This window comes from Martes martes (genome assembly GCF_963455335.1).
Source record: "Martes martes genome assembly, chromosome: 11".
In the NCBI taxonomy this organism is placed as follows: Eukaryota; Metazoa; Chordata; class Mammalia; order Carnivora; family Mustelidae; genus Martes; species Martes martes.
In genome coordinates, this window is record NC_137899.1 from 62,142,509 (window position 1) to 62,159,465 (window position 16,957).

At 48.8% G+C, this 16,957-nt stretch overlaps 2 protein-coding genes across 2 annotated transcripts in view; one reads left to right on the plus strand and one right to left on the minus strand.

Moving 5' to 3' along the window:
* Positions 1-8,681, plus strand: part of WIPF3 (WAS/WASL interacting protein family member 3) — a gene marked incomplete at its 5' end in the record, with an annotated part of 65,761 nt that extends 57,080 nt beyond the window's left edge. Inside the window, 2 exons of the mRNA XM_080818311.1 lie at positions 3,882-3,958; positions 6,395-8,681. Coding sequence (XP_080674437.1) covers positions 3,882-3,958; positions 6,395-6,418 — 101 coding nt within the window. The 3' untranslated portion in view covers positions 6,419-8,681. The remainder of the gene's footprint in view (positions 1-3,881; positions 3,959-6,394) is intronic.
* Positions 8,682-11,981: 3,300 nt separating this feature from the next.
* The window catches only part of SCRN1 (secernin 1), a 61,326-nt gene continuing 56,350 nt past the window's right edge, over positions 11,982-16,957 (minus strand). Inside the window, exon 8 of the mRNA XM_080818312.1 lies at positions 11,982-15,993. Coding sequence (XP_080674438.1) covers positions 15,835-15,993 — 159 coding nt within the window. The 3' untranslated portion in view covers positions 11,982-15,834. The remainder of the gene's footprint in view (positions 15,994-16,957) is intronic.

Genomic DNA, 16,957 nt, shown 5'->3' on the forward strand with positions numbered 1-16,957 from the left:
AACATCTAGGTCTGGCAGATGCTAGAATTATCATTTGCAGTGAAACCTGTCATTTCCTTTGGTTAGAGACTGTGAGAGGCCCCCAGGGTTAGAATGGAAGGGCTCTTTGAGGTCATCCAGCCCAATTCTTTCATATACAGAAGCAACCGGGGCAGAAATGGGATGGCCGCCCCTGGTCACAGCTGGTGGCAAAGCTGGAGTTCGGGAGGGTATTATACTAAGTGAAATAAGTCAATCAGAGAAGACAATTATCATATGGTTTCCCTCATATGTGAAATACAAGGAATAGTGTAGATCATAAGGGAAGGGAGGGAAAACTGTACGGGAAGAAATCAGAGAGGGAGACAAACCATGAGAGACTCTGGACTCTGGGACACAAACCAAGGGCTGCAGAAGGGGACGTTGGGGGTGGTGGGGTAACAGGGTGATGGGCATTAAGGAGGGCATGGGAGGTGAGGAGCACTGGGCACTCACAGTTACATGCAACGGAAGAATTATTGAACACTACGTCGGACACTAATGATGTACTATATATTGGTTAATTGAATTCAGATTCAGTTTAGATTCAAAAAAACCTGGGGCTCGGGCTAAGGTTCTCTGCTCCGTGTCCAGTGCTCTGTGCACCCCACCTTGCTACCTCTCCACCCCGTGCCACGTAGCCCTTAGCTTGGAGAGACCGTGCTGGCCCAGAGCTGCCGGTCAGATCTGCTTCCCCCAGGAGTCCAGTCTGTTCTAACCCACCTCCCTAGGCCACCGGGGTCTTGCTGCAAGGCTGGCTCTGAGACCCGGCTTGAGCCACAGCTGGGAATCCTCTCTGGCCCTTCTCCAGGTCCTGCAGTGTCTGTCCTCCTGTTGGTCGGCTGCAGAATGGATTTCTTTTTCTCCGCTATGGAGTATCTCTGTGCCTGGATAAAGGCACAGACTGGCTTGGTTTACAAATGAGAAAAAATAAACCTGGAAGCCAGCTTGGCCCTCAAGCCTCTGCGCCTTCAGTCCTGGCACAGACTTTCTTCTCTAAGCCCCACAGTTCAGAGAAGGCTTTCATACCCGGCTGCTGTGCTCAGCACTGGGGCCGAGGGGCATCCGTGTGCCGGGAGGCCGCAGCTGGGGTCACCCGGGCTACTCTGAGGGCCCTTGCACATGGGGTCCGGTGGGGAGGTAAATGGTACTTCGTAGTAGAAGTGGGTGTTCCCAGATTTTGAAAGCGTGTGTTTTAGTGAACTTGAAACACTCTTCTGTGAAAACACAGCCCTTATAAAGGAGAAGCAGAAGAGCTCTCCTTTTTGAATCCTCGAGATCCTAGTGTCATCTCAGAGCAGAAAAAAAATCCCCTAAGGCAGTATTTATATTAAAACGGGACACCTGGGTGGCTCAGTCAGTTAAGTGTCTGCCTTCGTTCGGCTCAGGTCATGATCTCAGTGTCCTGGGATCAAGTCCCGCGTCAGGCTCCCTACTCAGCAGGGGAGTCTGCTTCTCCCTCTCCCTCTCCCACTGCCCCTGCTTGTGCGCCCTCTCTCTCAAATAAATAAATAAAATCTTGGGGCGCCTGGGTGGCTCAATGGGTTAAAGCCTCTGTCTTCGGCTCAGGTCATGATCCCAGGGTCCTGGAATCGAGCCCCACATTGGGCTCTCTGCTCAGCAGGGAGCCTGCTTCCCTTCCTCTCTCTCTGCCTGCCTCTCTGCCTACTTGTGATCTCTGTCTGTCAAATAAATAAATAAAATCTTTTAAAAAATATATTTTAAAAAAAGCACCCCAAGTAACCCTAACCCCTGGCCACCCACTTCTAGCAGCAGTGAAGTTTCTTTTCTAGCAAGATGCAGAAATTTTCCTTCCTGTTTTATGAAGAAATTGGTTCTCCTTTAGCTCTGCTGTTGTTTCCAGTCATATTTATGAAAACTAGTGGGCACCAGTTTCCTACAGAGAAACCTGTCTTATTGCCCAGTGGTTCTCCAAAGGGAGGGTTTTGCCCCCTCCGGGACACATGGCACTGGCTGGAGACATGTTTTGTTGTTACAAATGCTCTGGGGGCTGGGGGAGGTCCTCCTGGCATCCAGGGATGCTGTCCCACAGGCTACAGCACAGAGCCAGCCCCCTAACCAAGAGTTATCCAGCCCACAAGGTAAGGAGAGCCAAGTTAAGAAACCCTGGCCTAGAGGAAGGCTTTTCTGTAGTAGGCTGGAATTTCTTACATCAAAGAAGTAATTTCAAGGCCATACTGCCACATGGAATTAAGTCAAGGGCTGTATATCAGTGTCTTTTTACTTTTTTTTTTTTTTTTAGATTTTATTTATTAATTTGGCAGAGAGAGAGAGCACGAGTGGGGTGAGGGACGGACGGAGAAGCAGGCTCCCCACTGAGCAGGGACTCGATCCCAGGCCCCCGGGATCATGACCTGAGCTGAAGGCAGACAGTTAACCAATTGAGCCACCCAGGCTCCCCAGTGTAGTACTTTTAACGTAGTTAATAAACTGACTAAAAAATCTACTCCTTATGTCATTTTCCCAAAAATATCTTTATCCTAGAACAAATGCACTTATTGATTTAAAAAGTATTTAATGAAAATTTCAGTGTCCATTGGATTAATGTTTGGTAAGTTGCAGAGACCCTTCTATGTGCTAGCTTACTTTTAAAACTAGATCTTACCTTAACAGATTTTTTTTTTAAGATTTTATTTATTTATTTGACAGAGAAAGATCACAAGTAGGCAGAGAAGCAGGCAGAGAGAGAGAGGAGGAAGCAGGCTCCCCGCCAAGCAGAGAGCCCGATGCGGGACTCGATCCCAGGACCCTGAGATCATGACCCGAGCCAAAGGCAGAGGGCCAACCCACTGAGCCACTCAGGCGCCCCACCTTAACAGATTCTTAAGAAGACTTACATGTTCACTGTACAAAATATGTTTAAGAGATTTTTAAAAAGCAACAACAGTAAATCCAGGAGGAATCCATTCAATATACTATTTTCATCTTTTTAAGTATTTGAGGTCATCCTGTGTATATAATTTCTAGTCTGCTTTTTTCTCCTCGATTTCAGATATCACCCCAAATTATTTTATTTCGCAAACATTCGAACGGCCACTTCATACTCCATCATATAGTTAGTGAACCCTGGAGTTCCTAAATAGTTTTGTGGAACACGGGGCATCATCACCTTTTCACCATTGTAAATGATCTGAGATGAATAGTTCTGCCTTTCACACTGCTCTGTAAGGAACACAGCAGCCTGGATTGTCTGGAGGGCTTTGGGATGTGGTTATTTAATTCCCCATCCGGGACAGAGGCAGAACGGAAAGCCTTGTACTGTGTGCCGCAAAGAAAGAGCCACGAGGGACTCCATTCGGAGCATGGAACTCACAGGGAAAGTTCTGGAATGGCTGGGAATGTGGAGTTAAAACTGGGCTAGACCAACCAAACCACATAGACGCATATACAGACATATAAGTAAATGCCAAAAAGAAAAAAAAATCTGGAGGGATAAATAGCAAGCTTCGAGTAGTGGGGACTCTGGGATAGAAACAGGGATTAGGCAAAGACAGGCATTTGAGGTTGCTCGGGTGTTTTATTCCTTATTGTCTTCCTCTATTTTCTTTGACCCCTTAATTATGAGAATATATTTATGTAACTTGTGTGATAGTTAAGCAAAATACATTTTAGAGAATGAGCTCAAGAAAGAATTCAAGCTCCTAGAAGAGAGCATGATTTATTCAGCATATAATTACCTTTTATTCCCTTTTTTAACCAACCCTAGCACGGCGCTTGGCACACAGTGGGTACTGGACAAATTAGCAATTCTGGAGATGGTGGCTTGTTCTGAGCTAAGAAGCTGTCACATGCATGTAGGCAACAGGCCTTTATAACAACCTGATCTTTCCTGTTTCTTTCAGGCCGCACGCCTGGTCCCTGGCTGCACCCGGAGGCCACAGGGCAGAGCTCGGATGACATCAAAGGCAGAAATTCTCAGGTAACACCTCCCTAGGGTCTCCTAGGGTAAAAGCAGGAGTTCTCCTCAGGGAGCCCAGAAATGCCAAGAGTGTGCTTTCTCCCTAAAGCTTTACGTGCTTTGCACAGATTCTTTTGTCCTCGGGGAAAGCCGTTTGGTGTACCTTTGTTTCCAGCTAGAATGAAATGTGTACAGTTTCAAACTCTGAAGAGGGAAAGGGGGGCTTCCCCAGAATCCCCCCACCTCCAGAAGCAAGGCTGGCCACCCAGAAGCCCTTTGGAGCCCTTCTTTAGTGGTCACCCCACTCCCTCCCCGCTCCCTCTTCCCTGGTCACAGTGGCTGGGGAGGCCGGATTAGATACTACTCTGCGATGTGCACCAAGCGTGATTCAGGGTTCTGTCTTGTCTGTGGAATACAGGATATCTCACGGCCCGCATGGGGGTTTTTCTCCCATCAACACGATCATTTCCTTTGGCCACATGTAGTCATGATTCAAGTCCTGGTGGCTAGAGGAAGCTGAAAGGGGAACCAGATGGGTTCTTGTGGGATAAGACATTCTTTGAAAAAATGCCCTCCTTCTCACACAAGGCAGCTTGGACGGACTGTCTCCTAAGCCTGGGCCGAGATGACATCTGCTCACGACAGGATCTCATCTTTAGAGGCCCTTAGTTGGGGCACCTGGGTGGCTCAGTGGGTTAAAGCCTCTGCCTTCGGCTCAGGTCATGATCCTGGGGTCCTGGGATCGAGCCCCGCATTGGGCTCTCTGCTCGGCAGGGAGCCTGCTTCCTCCTCTCTCTGCCTGCCTCTTTGCCTACTTGTGATCTCTGTCAAATAAATAAATAAAATCTTTTTAAAAAATACATAAATAAAGGCCCTTAGTTGTACCCTGGCCTCCTCCTGTTTCAGAGTTCTGTGTGGCAGAGGGGGTGGCCTGCCATTCAGCTGGGTCCTCCTGCAGCCCCCTGGAACAGCACAGCAAGGGATGTGAGAAGGGGACAAGGCCCTGGACATGGGGATGAGTTCCTTGCAGGAGGACAAGCACCACTTTTTCTAACCACAGCTGAGCTAAGAATTGTGATAACCACTCAGATGATCAAAGGCTCAAAACTGGCTGTCTGATTGCAGTTAAGGGAGAAATAGATAAGCACAGGGCAAAAGAAAACGGAGACTATTCACAGAATTAACAGGCATCTGCTCTGGGAGATAGTAGGTGATTTTTTTAATAAGATTTTATTTATTTATTTATTTGAGAGAGATCACAAGTAGGCAAAGAGGCAGGCGGGGGGGGGGGGGGAAGCAGGTTCCCCGCTGAGCAGAGAGCCCGATGTGGGACTCGATCCCAGGACCCCGAGATCATGACATGAGCCGAAGGCAGAGGCTTAAACCACTGAGCCACCTAGGCGCCCAGTAGTTGATTTTACTGTCTTCCTAGCACATTTCTGCAGTTTTTGAATTTTCTACAGTGAATACATTACTCTTGTGGTCAGGAAAATACAGTAATAAGCAAAATAATGGTTCCTCCATTATACAGTCCTTTACATTTCTTCAGATAACTAGCATATGTGATCTCCTTTGATCCTTTTAGTAATAACTCTGTGATGTAAGCTGGAGAGATGCCTTTAATGACCTTTTCTTCAGACAGGAGAACTGAGCTCCAAGTGGTGAAGGTACTTGCCCAAGGTCCCATGCCCTGCCGTCTGACTCCTTGTCCAGTGCTCCTTTCACAGTGCAGACACCGCTCTGCTTTTCCTGGCATGTTCCTATTGCCAAGACAGGAGTCACCCTCCCCTTCAGAGGTGGCAAGAATGGTCAAACATTGTGCCAGATCTGGTCTCCTGCCGCAGGGCAGGCACACGCCTAAGTCGCCAGAGCCCATAAAAGTCTAGTCAAGGATGGACTGGAAAGTCTCTTTTGGGCATTCCACAGTCAAGATCTTCTTTACATTTAGCTGGACACCTTCTTAATTCATTTTCACGTCAGTGAGACAAAAAGCAGTCACCCAGAGAGCTCACAGGGTTCTAGACATCATAAACTGCCCCCCAGGGGGCACTCTTCCTTTATGGTGGAGAGCCCCAAGTGATCTGTGCATGGGTGGGAGTCCTGGGCTGGAAATCTGAAGGCCTGGGGTCCTTTGTCTTTACCTTTGCCTTGTCTTGGGATCTCCAGCAAGTTCTTAGTTTTTCTTGAGTTTCTGTCACATGCTGGTGTTTGGTCTTATGTCTGTTTCCAAGATGGCGGTAGGTCTTGAGACGCCATCAGCTCTTTGTCCCATTTCATCCCTTTTCCACCCACAAACCCCTGGGTCAAAATCAGACCCTTGCATCTGATGGGACCCTCAGACCCTGGCAGCCTTGTATGAATGCAGGAAGGCTGTGGTGCCCAGCCCCAGGGGTGTGTGTGTGTGTGTGTGTGGAGAGTCTTCCAGACCCCCCTAGTAATGTTCCTGTCTTTCCACAGTTATCACTAAAGACACTCCGGTGAGAAGACAGATGAAGCCAATGTCCTGTGAGCCGCCTGGGGGTCCACATCGCCAGATGGGCTTCCCCAGGAGAACGTGTCTGGCCTCGCCATACTTAAGTTGCAATTCATTTAACATGCAAGCTCTGAGTGGAGCATTTATTTATTGTAAATACGTGGTTTGCACAGGCTTTAAATCAGTATGACAGCTGACCCTTATTTGCATAATTTAAAAAACCACACCCATATTATGTTTCTCCATTTTCCAAGGATGCATCTTGGCATTCATCCATCATACCGATAGCACCCTGTCCCCGCCCCATGGTGTCCATTCCATGACTGTAAATAATGCGTGTGGGCTGGCCCTTCCTAGATTCTGAACCATTTTTAGAAGATACCCTCGTTTGCGAGTAGTCCCAAAGTCATAGTCCCCACACCGGCTTCTTACCGGCATGATTCTATATTCTCCTCACACACACACTGCAAAATCAAACCCAATAATGCCTTATAAACACTGCAGCTCAGAGAGAGCAGTGTGTCCCCACACCCAGATAAGGCCACACAGCCTCCGGTGAACGAGATACGACGTCTCGCTTCCGTTTTGCAGTACAGGGATTTTTTTTTTCTGCCTCATGTAAATATGACCCAAAAGATAGGCAAGAGTGGGCTTGGCCCCTCCGATGCCAAGCACAGGGCCCTTTTGTAATGGAAAGCTCCTACAAGTAGCCAATGCCCTTCCTGTTTACAGTGCCCCCGGTGCCCACGTGCCCCTGGCTTTCCTCCTGTCCCTCCTAAGTTCCCAAGTCCTTCCTGGCCTCCTGGGTAAGGCGAGATTCATGAGATTTAGGTATTTTTTTTCTGCAAGTTAGAAACCTATGTAACTCATTATTATAGTCAATTACGTATTTTATCTCAGAGATGGTTTGTTTTTTTTCTCCCCAAGAGGGGGATTTTCACGGAAACTAGGACATGAGTAAGTGTAGACAGAAGCCTATTGGCCAAGTATCTGCCTCACCGACCTGGTGCCTCACTCCTGTGCTTAGGAAGCCTGGCAGCCCCCACCAGGCAAACACAGCTCCCTTCCGAACTAAAGAGGGCCTGATGGGTCTGAGAGCTCCCCCTGCCCTGTGGGGGGCACACTTCTCTGTCGGGGAGAGGTGCCCAAGGCCGGCCACCCCTGAATATGGAACTGGTCGGGAAGGGCTCTGGCTGCTGTTCTCACACCCTTTTTCTGGAGCTGGCAAGGAAACGAAAGTGTGTTTGCTCGCACCTGACCCCGAATGCTCCCCGTCCTTGGAGGGGAAGCCGTAAGAGGGGAAGGAGAGAAAATAGAAGGAAACAGACTGACCCCAGGTCTGTGCTCAAAATAGGTGCAGATTAAAGGAAAAGGGGGGTGGGAGCGGAAAGAGCAGTGGAAAAACAAGTGTCCTTTGGAACAACCCACTCACGTGCTCAGACCTGAAGGACACCGTGCCCAGACCAAGCCATCCAGAGCAGGTAGCCGGTTAGGAGGGTTTGGGCAAACGTGACTGCGTACACTTAGCTGTTGTCTAAAGACTAAGCTGGCGTCCTACATTGTTGTGCTTTCTCATTGCAGAGAGGCGCGGCTGAGCAAGGTCAAGTGCCCTTCTCTGGGGAATCGGTCAGGCCACATTGTCACTGCTAACCCAATTGGAAAAGCAGCTTTTGCAGGTCAGCAGCTCCGGGCATAGCTGATTGGTTTTATTGGTTCTGGAAGGTTTCCAAAAGGTCGGGATTTCTTTATTGTAACGGGATCCGCTCCATCTCCCTCCCAGCTGTAGGAAAATAATGACAAGGGTTTTAATTATCATGATGAAGAAGGCCCAAGACCAAGGCAAGTCCGCCTTCAGAGGACACTGGCTGCCCCGATGAGGTGTTTATGCATGCACGTTCCGCACCCCTGGGATGGAAGTTAAAAACAAAACCTATCAAGGACAGAGGGAAGGGAGGGACAGAAACCAGACATTGCAGCTAGGGAGAAATCTCAGGAATCCGGCCTCCCATCCCTCCCCCCTCCCCGAGACCTGTCACAATTCACGCCCTCGGAGCACGTGCGGTGCCTGCCGCTGGCGGGACAGACCTCAAGCCCCTTGACCATAAACTCACGCAGAGCCAACGAGTTCCAGAGCTCTTGCCGCTCTCCAGTGTTCTCACTGACCCCGTCGTCTGTGGCTCCCCCGTGTTTCGTATGTATTTTATATTTATTGATGTGCCCTCTGCAGACTCATTTCTTTGTATCTAATAAACTTGAATAAGTGGAAATGCTCCTGCCCGTGTCCTTGTTAAAACCCATCGAGGGTCACGAGTACTGACCTAAGCCAACCATTTTTCAGGGTTAGAAGGGCTTCTAAGAAGGATGGGACACGGGGCGCCGGGGCGCCTGGGCGACTCAGTCAGTTACGCGTCTGCTTTCGGCTCGGGTCATGATCCCAGGGTCCTGGGATGGAGCCCCACATCAGTCTCCCTGCTCAGTGGGGAGTCTGCTTCTCCCTCTGCCCCTCCCACTCTCTCTCTCTCTGTCAAATAAAATAAAATCTTTAAAAAAAAAAAAAAGGATGGGACACGAAGGGTACTCACACAGAACCCAATGCCGGCTGTGACACACTGTGTTTGAAACGAGACCTTTCTTTTCTGAGCTGACATTTCTAACTAACCTGTATAATGTTTTCCTAGTTTGGGGGCCCCTGAGTGGCTCAGATGGTTAGGCATCTGCCTTCCACTCAGGTCATGATCCCAGGGTCCTGGGATCGAGCCCCACATTGGGCTCCCTGCTCAGCGAGGAGTCTGCTTCCCCTTCTCTCTCTCCTCCCCCTGCTCCTGCTCTTTCTTACTCTCTCAAATAAATAAATCTTAAATAATAATAATATATTCCTAGTTTTTGCAGCTAAACTGAACTGATGGGTATTGAGGGAAATCCAAGGGAAAATATGTCTGAAATGCATTTTCTTAAAAAAAAATAGGTAAGACTATATTATTTTATTCATAGAAAATGGGCAGAGTATTGCTTATGGAATGCCTCTAATTTGTGTTAAAATGGAGCCGCTTTTGATCTAAAGTGCACTGAGCACCTGCCCCAACTTAGCAAACCCCTCAAAACATCTGTATGAGGCAGTATCCTCGATCTCCACTCTAGTATTTTCAGGTGGCCTCTTTGGTATGTGGTGCAGGGGAGATGAGGTTCACCTGCTAGGTAAGCTGGCTTAGAGTCAGACAAAGATCTATTTGGCCTCTTACAAGTTTGGGGATGTAAATTACATAACCACTGTGTGCCTCAGTTTCCTCATGTGTAAAACAGGGACACAAATATGGACCTAAGCATGAGTGGTAAAGATGCAGTGACATAAGACCTAAAGAAGCCCCTCACTCTTGGGTCCCAACAGATGCAGGGATGAGCGCACCCCACACTCTAGGGTACAAGTTTGCTCATCTCAGCTGAGTCCCAGACAGCTCGCCCTGGCTGTACCCAGGTATTCCACTTCAGCTGTTACAGAGCTCAGAGCGCCCCCCACTGGCTCTGCTGCTGGATAGCAAGGAGAGAACAGTAATTAAAATTCATAGACGTTCCAGAAATAAGTCTCATCTAGAAACTAATTTCAAAGTTTGCTGCCACACACTGCCTCCTGATGAGTGAAGGACCTGACTTATCTGCCGCTCTTATTAGCAGAGGTAGAGAGAAGCTCTTTCCCTACCAAAAGGGCCATTCTGAGTGGAGAAGAAAAGCAGTGGCCCAAGATAATCCATGAAGGGGGTGATGAAGGTCAAAGCCATGGACTACGGAGGTGAAGGAGCCATACTTTTAGGAACCGCTGATGGAGTGATGTGGGGCAAAGGTGGCAGCTACCAGGGTGAGGGAAGCAGCTCCGTGAGCAGGGCTGTACCTATGACCTGCAGGAGTGAGTTCCAAATTCTCACACCAGGCCCCAGGGATTTGCACATCCTTCGCAAAGCTGCTCTGTTACAGGTTGAATTATGTCTTCCAAAAACTCGTATGTGGAAGTCCTAACCCCACATCTCAGAGTGTAACTTTCTTTGGGAATAAAGTTGTTGCAGATGTGATTGGTTAAGGTGAGGCCATACGCAGTGGGGTGGGCCCTAATCCAGTCTGCCTGGTGTCCTTGTAAGAAGGGAGATTTGGACACAGACACAGTGACACTATGTGAAGAGGAAGACAGAGATGCGGGTGAAGCTGCAGGCCGGCAAACCACCAGGAGCTAGTGGAGAGGTGCACGACAGGTTCTCTCCCACAACCCTCAGAGGGACCCAACCTCGCCAACACCTTGTTTTTGGACTTCTCGCCTCCAGAACTGTGAGACGATCCATTCCTGGGGTTTGAGCCAAGCACTCTGTGGTATTTGACGACAGCAGCCCTAGCAAACAAACGTGTGGTCACTGTGGAGCTTTGTGGGAGAATGTTGTTTCTGAAAAAAGAGTTGGAAATAAGGTTTAAAGAGCTAGCCGTTCCTGGTCATGTAAATGGGGCGGTCGTCTTCTCTGACCTTGACATGAGTCACTTGTACCAAGGACAAAGTCCTATCTTCATGAACAAGATACTCAGTTGCCTTTTGCCTGTCACCGTGGAGACCGAATCACGGAAGTGGTGTGGCACTTCTAGGTCACGGGAGTGGGAACAGCTCGCTTTTCTCCTCAGTGAAGTTAGTTAGTGGCAGTGCCATGGCTTTCACATAAAGATGCTTGGCATAGATGGCACCGATGTTCTGGCAATCGGGACTTCCGTTTCTAGTGTGGTTTCTATTTAGCTGTGGTATAAGATGCGTGACATAAATTCACCATCATGACCATGTTCAGTGTCGTTATGTACCTCACATGATTGTGCAGCCAACCCCCAGAATTCTTTCATCAGCTTGCAAAACTGAAACTCTACTGCCTTGACAACAACTCGTCATTCCCCATTCTCCCAGCCCCTGGCAACCACCATTCAACTTTCCGGGGTTCTATGAGCTTAACTACTCTTGGGACTTCATGTAAGTGGGATCAGACAATATTTGCCTTCTGGATCCTGGCTTATTTCCCTCAGAATAACATCAATGGACACTTGGGTTGCTTCCACCTTTTGGCTATTGAGAATAATGTTGCTATGAACAGGGGTCTACAGACATCTCTGGGGCCTTGCTTTCGGTTCTTTTGGGCATCTACTCAGAAGCAGAATTTCTGGGTTATATGCTAATTCTATCTTTTCAACTTTTGTGAGGCACGGCCATACCGTTTTCCCTATCAGCCGCACCATTTTCCACTCCCACCAACACTGTACGAGGGTTCCAGTGTCTCCACAGCCTCGCCGACACTGGTTATTTTCTGCTTTTTTGATAGTAACCATCCCGATGGGTGTGAAGTGGTCTCTCCCTGTGCTCTGGTATTTATTTTTAAGAGTGACTTATCCACAGAACAGTACACCATGTTGGAAACGCTGAGCTGATTGGGTTTTCTGAAGATGCCAGTCAGAAAAATATATTCCCCTTCATACATTTTCTATCTTGTGACTGATGTCCACATTTATTCATGAAACACAAGGACATTCATTTGAGTGTTTTGTTTTGTTTTTTTTATTGTATGCTTGATGTATTCAGAGACAATTCCAAGGGCAAGCACTGGATAGGGAAGTTATCTGGTTCATAGGTGTTTGTACAAAAGGCTGTTAAGACTACATGGTCAGTTCCCACTGCAGGAAACACAAAGATTTTTCTTTTTTTATTATTCCCTGCCAATAGCATTTTCCAGCTCACACATTTAACTTCTCACAACATGATTGCAAACATGTACATATTCATTCCCATGAGAAATCTGCATGTGACATTTCGGAATGTTTGAAGTCAGTCTGATAAAGCACACTTGACACAAGCCATAGGAGGAGAGCTGGGACTTGGGACTGTGCAGGATGAAATGTCACAGCCACGGGGACGCAAAGGGTGGTGCTGGGATAGCACGTGCATGTGACCCGCCACTCCTCCCCCTCCATACAATAATAGTCATCTGGGGTGGGGGGGTCTCTCCTCCCTCCTTCTTCCATGTGCTTCCTTCCTAAAGCTGAGAGCTCAGCTGAAGCCCTCCCTTACAAATGACATGACTGTTCTTTAGCTGAGAATGCAGTTCGTGGTTTCCTAGCAGGCACATTGGTCCCACCTGGTTTCCCTGCTGGGCCAGCCAGGGTGGTGTAACACCTGTACCAATGCGGGATGATGTAAGTTAGGGAGCAAAGTGGTTTGCCTGGTTGGTAATTTTTTTTAATACCTAATGATTCACCCAATAGTGAAGGAACTTCACTGCTAATATCTAATATGCATATACCTGCTCTGTTAGCTTGTAAGAAAAAATCTTCTTAATGGTAACACTGTGTCTTATGTTACTGGGCACTAAGGAATCACCGTAATTTCAAGTACATCCTTATTCTACCTAGAATTCCAAACCAGCCTCCCAAGAATTAAAAGTACTATTCTGCTTTGCTAATTTACTTTTACTGTAGCCTCTTTCCCCCTGAGGGGATAAGGGGTGTCTTCATCTATGGTAAATCCCATCTACTAGACAAGACGAAATAGCTTATGTTTGGTTATGGGGCATGGGAATAGGGGAAAAATTCCATCGTGGCCATGTCTTCTTTCTGCACAAAGCATGCACAGCTTCCCCATCCAAGTCTTAATGGATACACAAATGGTATTTCAGGAAGCTATTTACACACTGACCTTTAAACATTGCTTTCATAGTTCATCTTGAATATTCATTTCCCCACACTGCCTTTAGAAAAGCAATCCTTGGTCAAGAAATCATCCACGTAGAGATAAGCATTTTTCAAAAGCAGAGTCTGTTAGGAGCATTTAAAAAGAAACATCTCACCAACAGCCCGCCCAAAATCCAACAACATATTTTAAGCAGTTGACATAAGTAGATAAAAGTCACGAAAAGTGAGTCCAGGCGCATCAGCAGACTCCTTACTCTCTTCTTGTCTTTCCCCACAACCCCCAAGGCACAGAGATTCGTCCACTGCTATTATTGGGGGTTTGACGGTACACAGATCCCCTCAGTGCCAGAGGGAAGCATCCCAGCCCCGTTTAACTTCTGCCAGGCTGTGCCATGGCGGGCTGCCACGCCCCCTGGTGGTAAGACAGGAGCAGCACAATTGTGACGTACAGTTTTAGCTAAGACAATTTTCATTTTGAGTTGGCCCTTCTTTGAGATGCTGGACAAATGTCCCCTAACAGAAGTAGCCATTGTATTTCCCACTTCACAGAGGCTAGGGAACAGCATAGGCTGTATGGGTTATCCATGACCTTTGCTTAGCCCATAATAAGGGAAGTAGGCCTCTGTGTAATGCAGTCTTAATTAGACTTCTTTTGGTAAAACCCTGAATCACGGTGGGTATCTCTGATCTGATAAAGTGTTTCTATAACAGGTGGAGGTGAAACCATGTGGTGAAATTTTACAGTGGCTTTTCTTAAATAGCCACTAAGCAGGGGGACTTAGGAGAGGCAAGGTACCTCTGTCACCCTTCCTCCCCCGCCAAGCCTCACCCTTCCCTGCCTTAGCATCCGTAAACAGATGCACTGAGGGTGGCCGCTCCCTCTGAGAGGAGACCCTGCATTCATCGACAGGGAAAGCCCTGGATGAGATTCAGCTACCACAAGCCACCATGAACGGCTGTGTTAACTCTCTCAGCCCAAACATCCTACCCACCTCCTACCACTCATCGTTTATGATTTTACAACCAGAATTCACAAAACTGCTGGACCAAAAGCTCGTGGCGCTCTGACACCCACACTCTTCAAGGGAAGTTGGTAGCCTAAGATGTGTTCTGATAAGACCCATGACCCTCTGTGCCCACATCTGTGTGTGGGACCACATCCCTTCCAGCCCACACAGCCTGCCATGCACCGTGGTCAGCACAGAGTCACTAACCCTAGGTCACTTTGAAGAGTACAAACACTCTCAATATTTCCACTTGCCAATTCCTACCAGTGACAAAGTGTGAATGGGCCCCACTGGCATGGGGGAGGCCGGAGTAAAGGAACTGCTGTCCTTCCACTAGTGGCTACACCTGCTTCCCCGTCTAGCCATCATCTCTGCCCCCCAAGCATCTCACAGCGCTCGAGAGTATTGATGGCCAGAGCGAAGTCCCCCCACCCCGCACCTGCCCACTTCAGCTACCTTCCAAGAGCAGCTGCAAGGACCAGCGGGAAGGGCCAGAGAGAGCCAGCTGCATCCTATGTGGCTTTGTGGGCTAGAGCGAGCTGGGCAGGAAGGCTGGGGGTTGGATCGCTACCCCGCGGCGAAATGCTTCTGCAACCATCTGTCACCTCCTTGCCCTCTGTCTTCCCAATGCGGAGCCCATCTGGTCCTCCTCACACGCTCTTCTTCTATGCTCTGGTGGTAAGTCACATCCTCCGTGTGAACGCAACGTTGGAAACAAATCAGTTTAATTCAAGTCTCTGCGGAGATAATGTCGTCGCCGCTCAGATTCCAGCTACTTTGACTGAAATCTAGACAGTCAAGAGTTTCTCCTTTTATTTCCCTCGCCAGCTGGGGAAATCCACAGCTTTGTGGGGTGGAACTATGCCATGGGGCCACTGAATTAATCCTGAAATAGATGGCCATCCTCGGGCCTGAAATCATTGCTACCCAAAGCCACATCCAAGGGGTGGGCATGCCGCTGGGCAGGGAGAGCCGCAGGCCTCTGGGGAAAGCCACGTGGTGATGCGGGGTATGCCACCATGCGGCTGCCTCCGAGTCTCTCCCGCGGGCACTCCTGACTCCGCTAACCAGCTGTCCCACACACACGGGCCATCTGCGGGTGCCCCGCACACAAGCACGGTGTAGAGATTCTAGTACGATCACGGGAATCAAGATGAGCTGGGACCACAGAAGGGCTCCCTTTGTTCCTCCCCAGTGGTTTGGTCCCTCAGCAGACACGTGTGGGGACACTCTGCATGACAGGCATGCACTCATGTGATGGGAAGCCTGGAAGCTTCTCCCTCAAGCACACACAGAAGAGCCCTGTGCCTTCTGTCAACCTGGAAGAAACCAGTACTGAAAGGAAGAATAAGACTTCAAAAGATTTTGCTTTTCCTCGCACACTTAGCGCTGTGCAGCCCCCTCCCGAGGCCCGATGAACCCTCGTCCTCCATGAGAAGGCTAATGTGTCCACTGTCACTGAGATGCAACGAGAGCGGCTGGAAGTCCACAAGTAGTCATACAGTCGGACGACAGGCAAATGGAGACGCGTTACATTGCAAAAGAAGGGAAGCTACGTGGTAGGAGAAGGGGTCACTGCTGAGCTTCAGGGCGGAACACAGGAGTGTGACTTTAACACATCTGAACTTTCTCATTTTACTCACACAGGAGAGTGGTTTGTTTTGCTGGTAATTTAGTAAGGTGGGAACGTTTAAATAAGAAGGGGAAAGGGAAGGCTTACTTCACTTAAAGAACTTAATCTCCGTGTCAACGCAGTCATAGAAAAGATCCCCCACTTCGGTGGGGTCCAGGGGGTCAGGGCTGGTCAGGATTTCTTCCATGGCCTCCAGGCCTTGCTTCTCCAGTTCCAGCATGGTCTTTCTCAGCTGGCGACCTTGCTCCTGAGGAGGGACGGAAACAGCGCGGGTCACTACGATGGACAAGAAAGCCTCCCAGGGGCCCGCCCACCCCGTTCAATCTGTTTCCCCACAAATGCTACAGGGACCATTCTAGAATGCCAGGGTGGTTATGGTACTTCTCTGCTTGGCATCCTTAACTCCTCGCTGCCTTCAGGACAAAATCCAGACTCTCAGGAGACACTCAGGAAAGGCCTTTTGTAACATACATAGCTCTTGCTTGCCTCCCCTCCGGCCATGGCCCCCATGCCTCCCTTCCTGTCAGCCAGACTGAATTAACTGTGTTCTTCCAACCCACGGCACTCCACTCTGCTCTTCCTCAGCACTTGGTCAATGTGTACCCATCTCCAGGCCTCTCTGAACCTTTCCTCTGGGTTCTCTGTCAATGCCTTTACTCAGCCACAGCTGTTCTTCTCCCGTCTTGTTAGGTCTGTCGACTTGCCTGCATGCCCCATTAGCCCACGATCTCCTGGGAGTGAGAACTGAGCTCATCACTATGCTCCACTGCCTGGGACACAGCAGACATTCCCAAGAGCTGTTTGTAGAATGAATAAAGGGGTCAGCGGACAAACATGTTCCACACATCCCAACTTACTTTCATTCTGAGGTGGGGAGATCTCTTCTTCCGCTCACTCACGGCGGACGACCGTGAAAAGCTTTCATGGGCCCAATTTGTCCCAGAATGGAGAAGCTGCCATCACCACCCATCCACCACTTCCTAACAAGGCTTTGACACAAACCAGTGGTCATTTCTCAATGTCAAAGCCCACCCAACCTCATCGGTCTCAACTCTTTGACATTTTGCGCAGAATAGCTCAAACACACAGCCCTTTCTCCCTCTGCCTTCCAGTTGCCAAATATCCACAAAACCATGCACCAAGAGGCATTTTTATTCGGGGCTTGCTGTCCTCCACCTAGAAAACATACACAGTCGGGAAGCGAGGTGGAC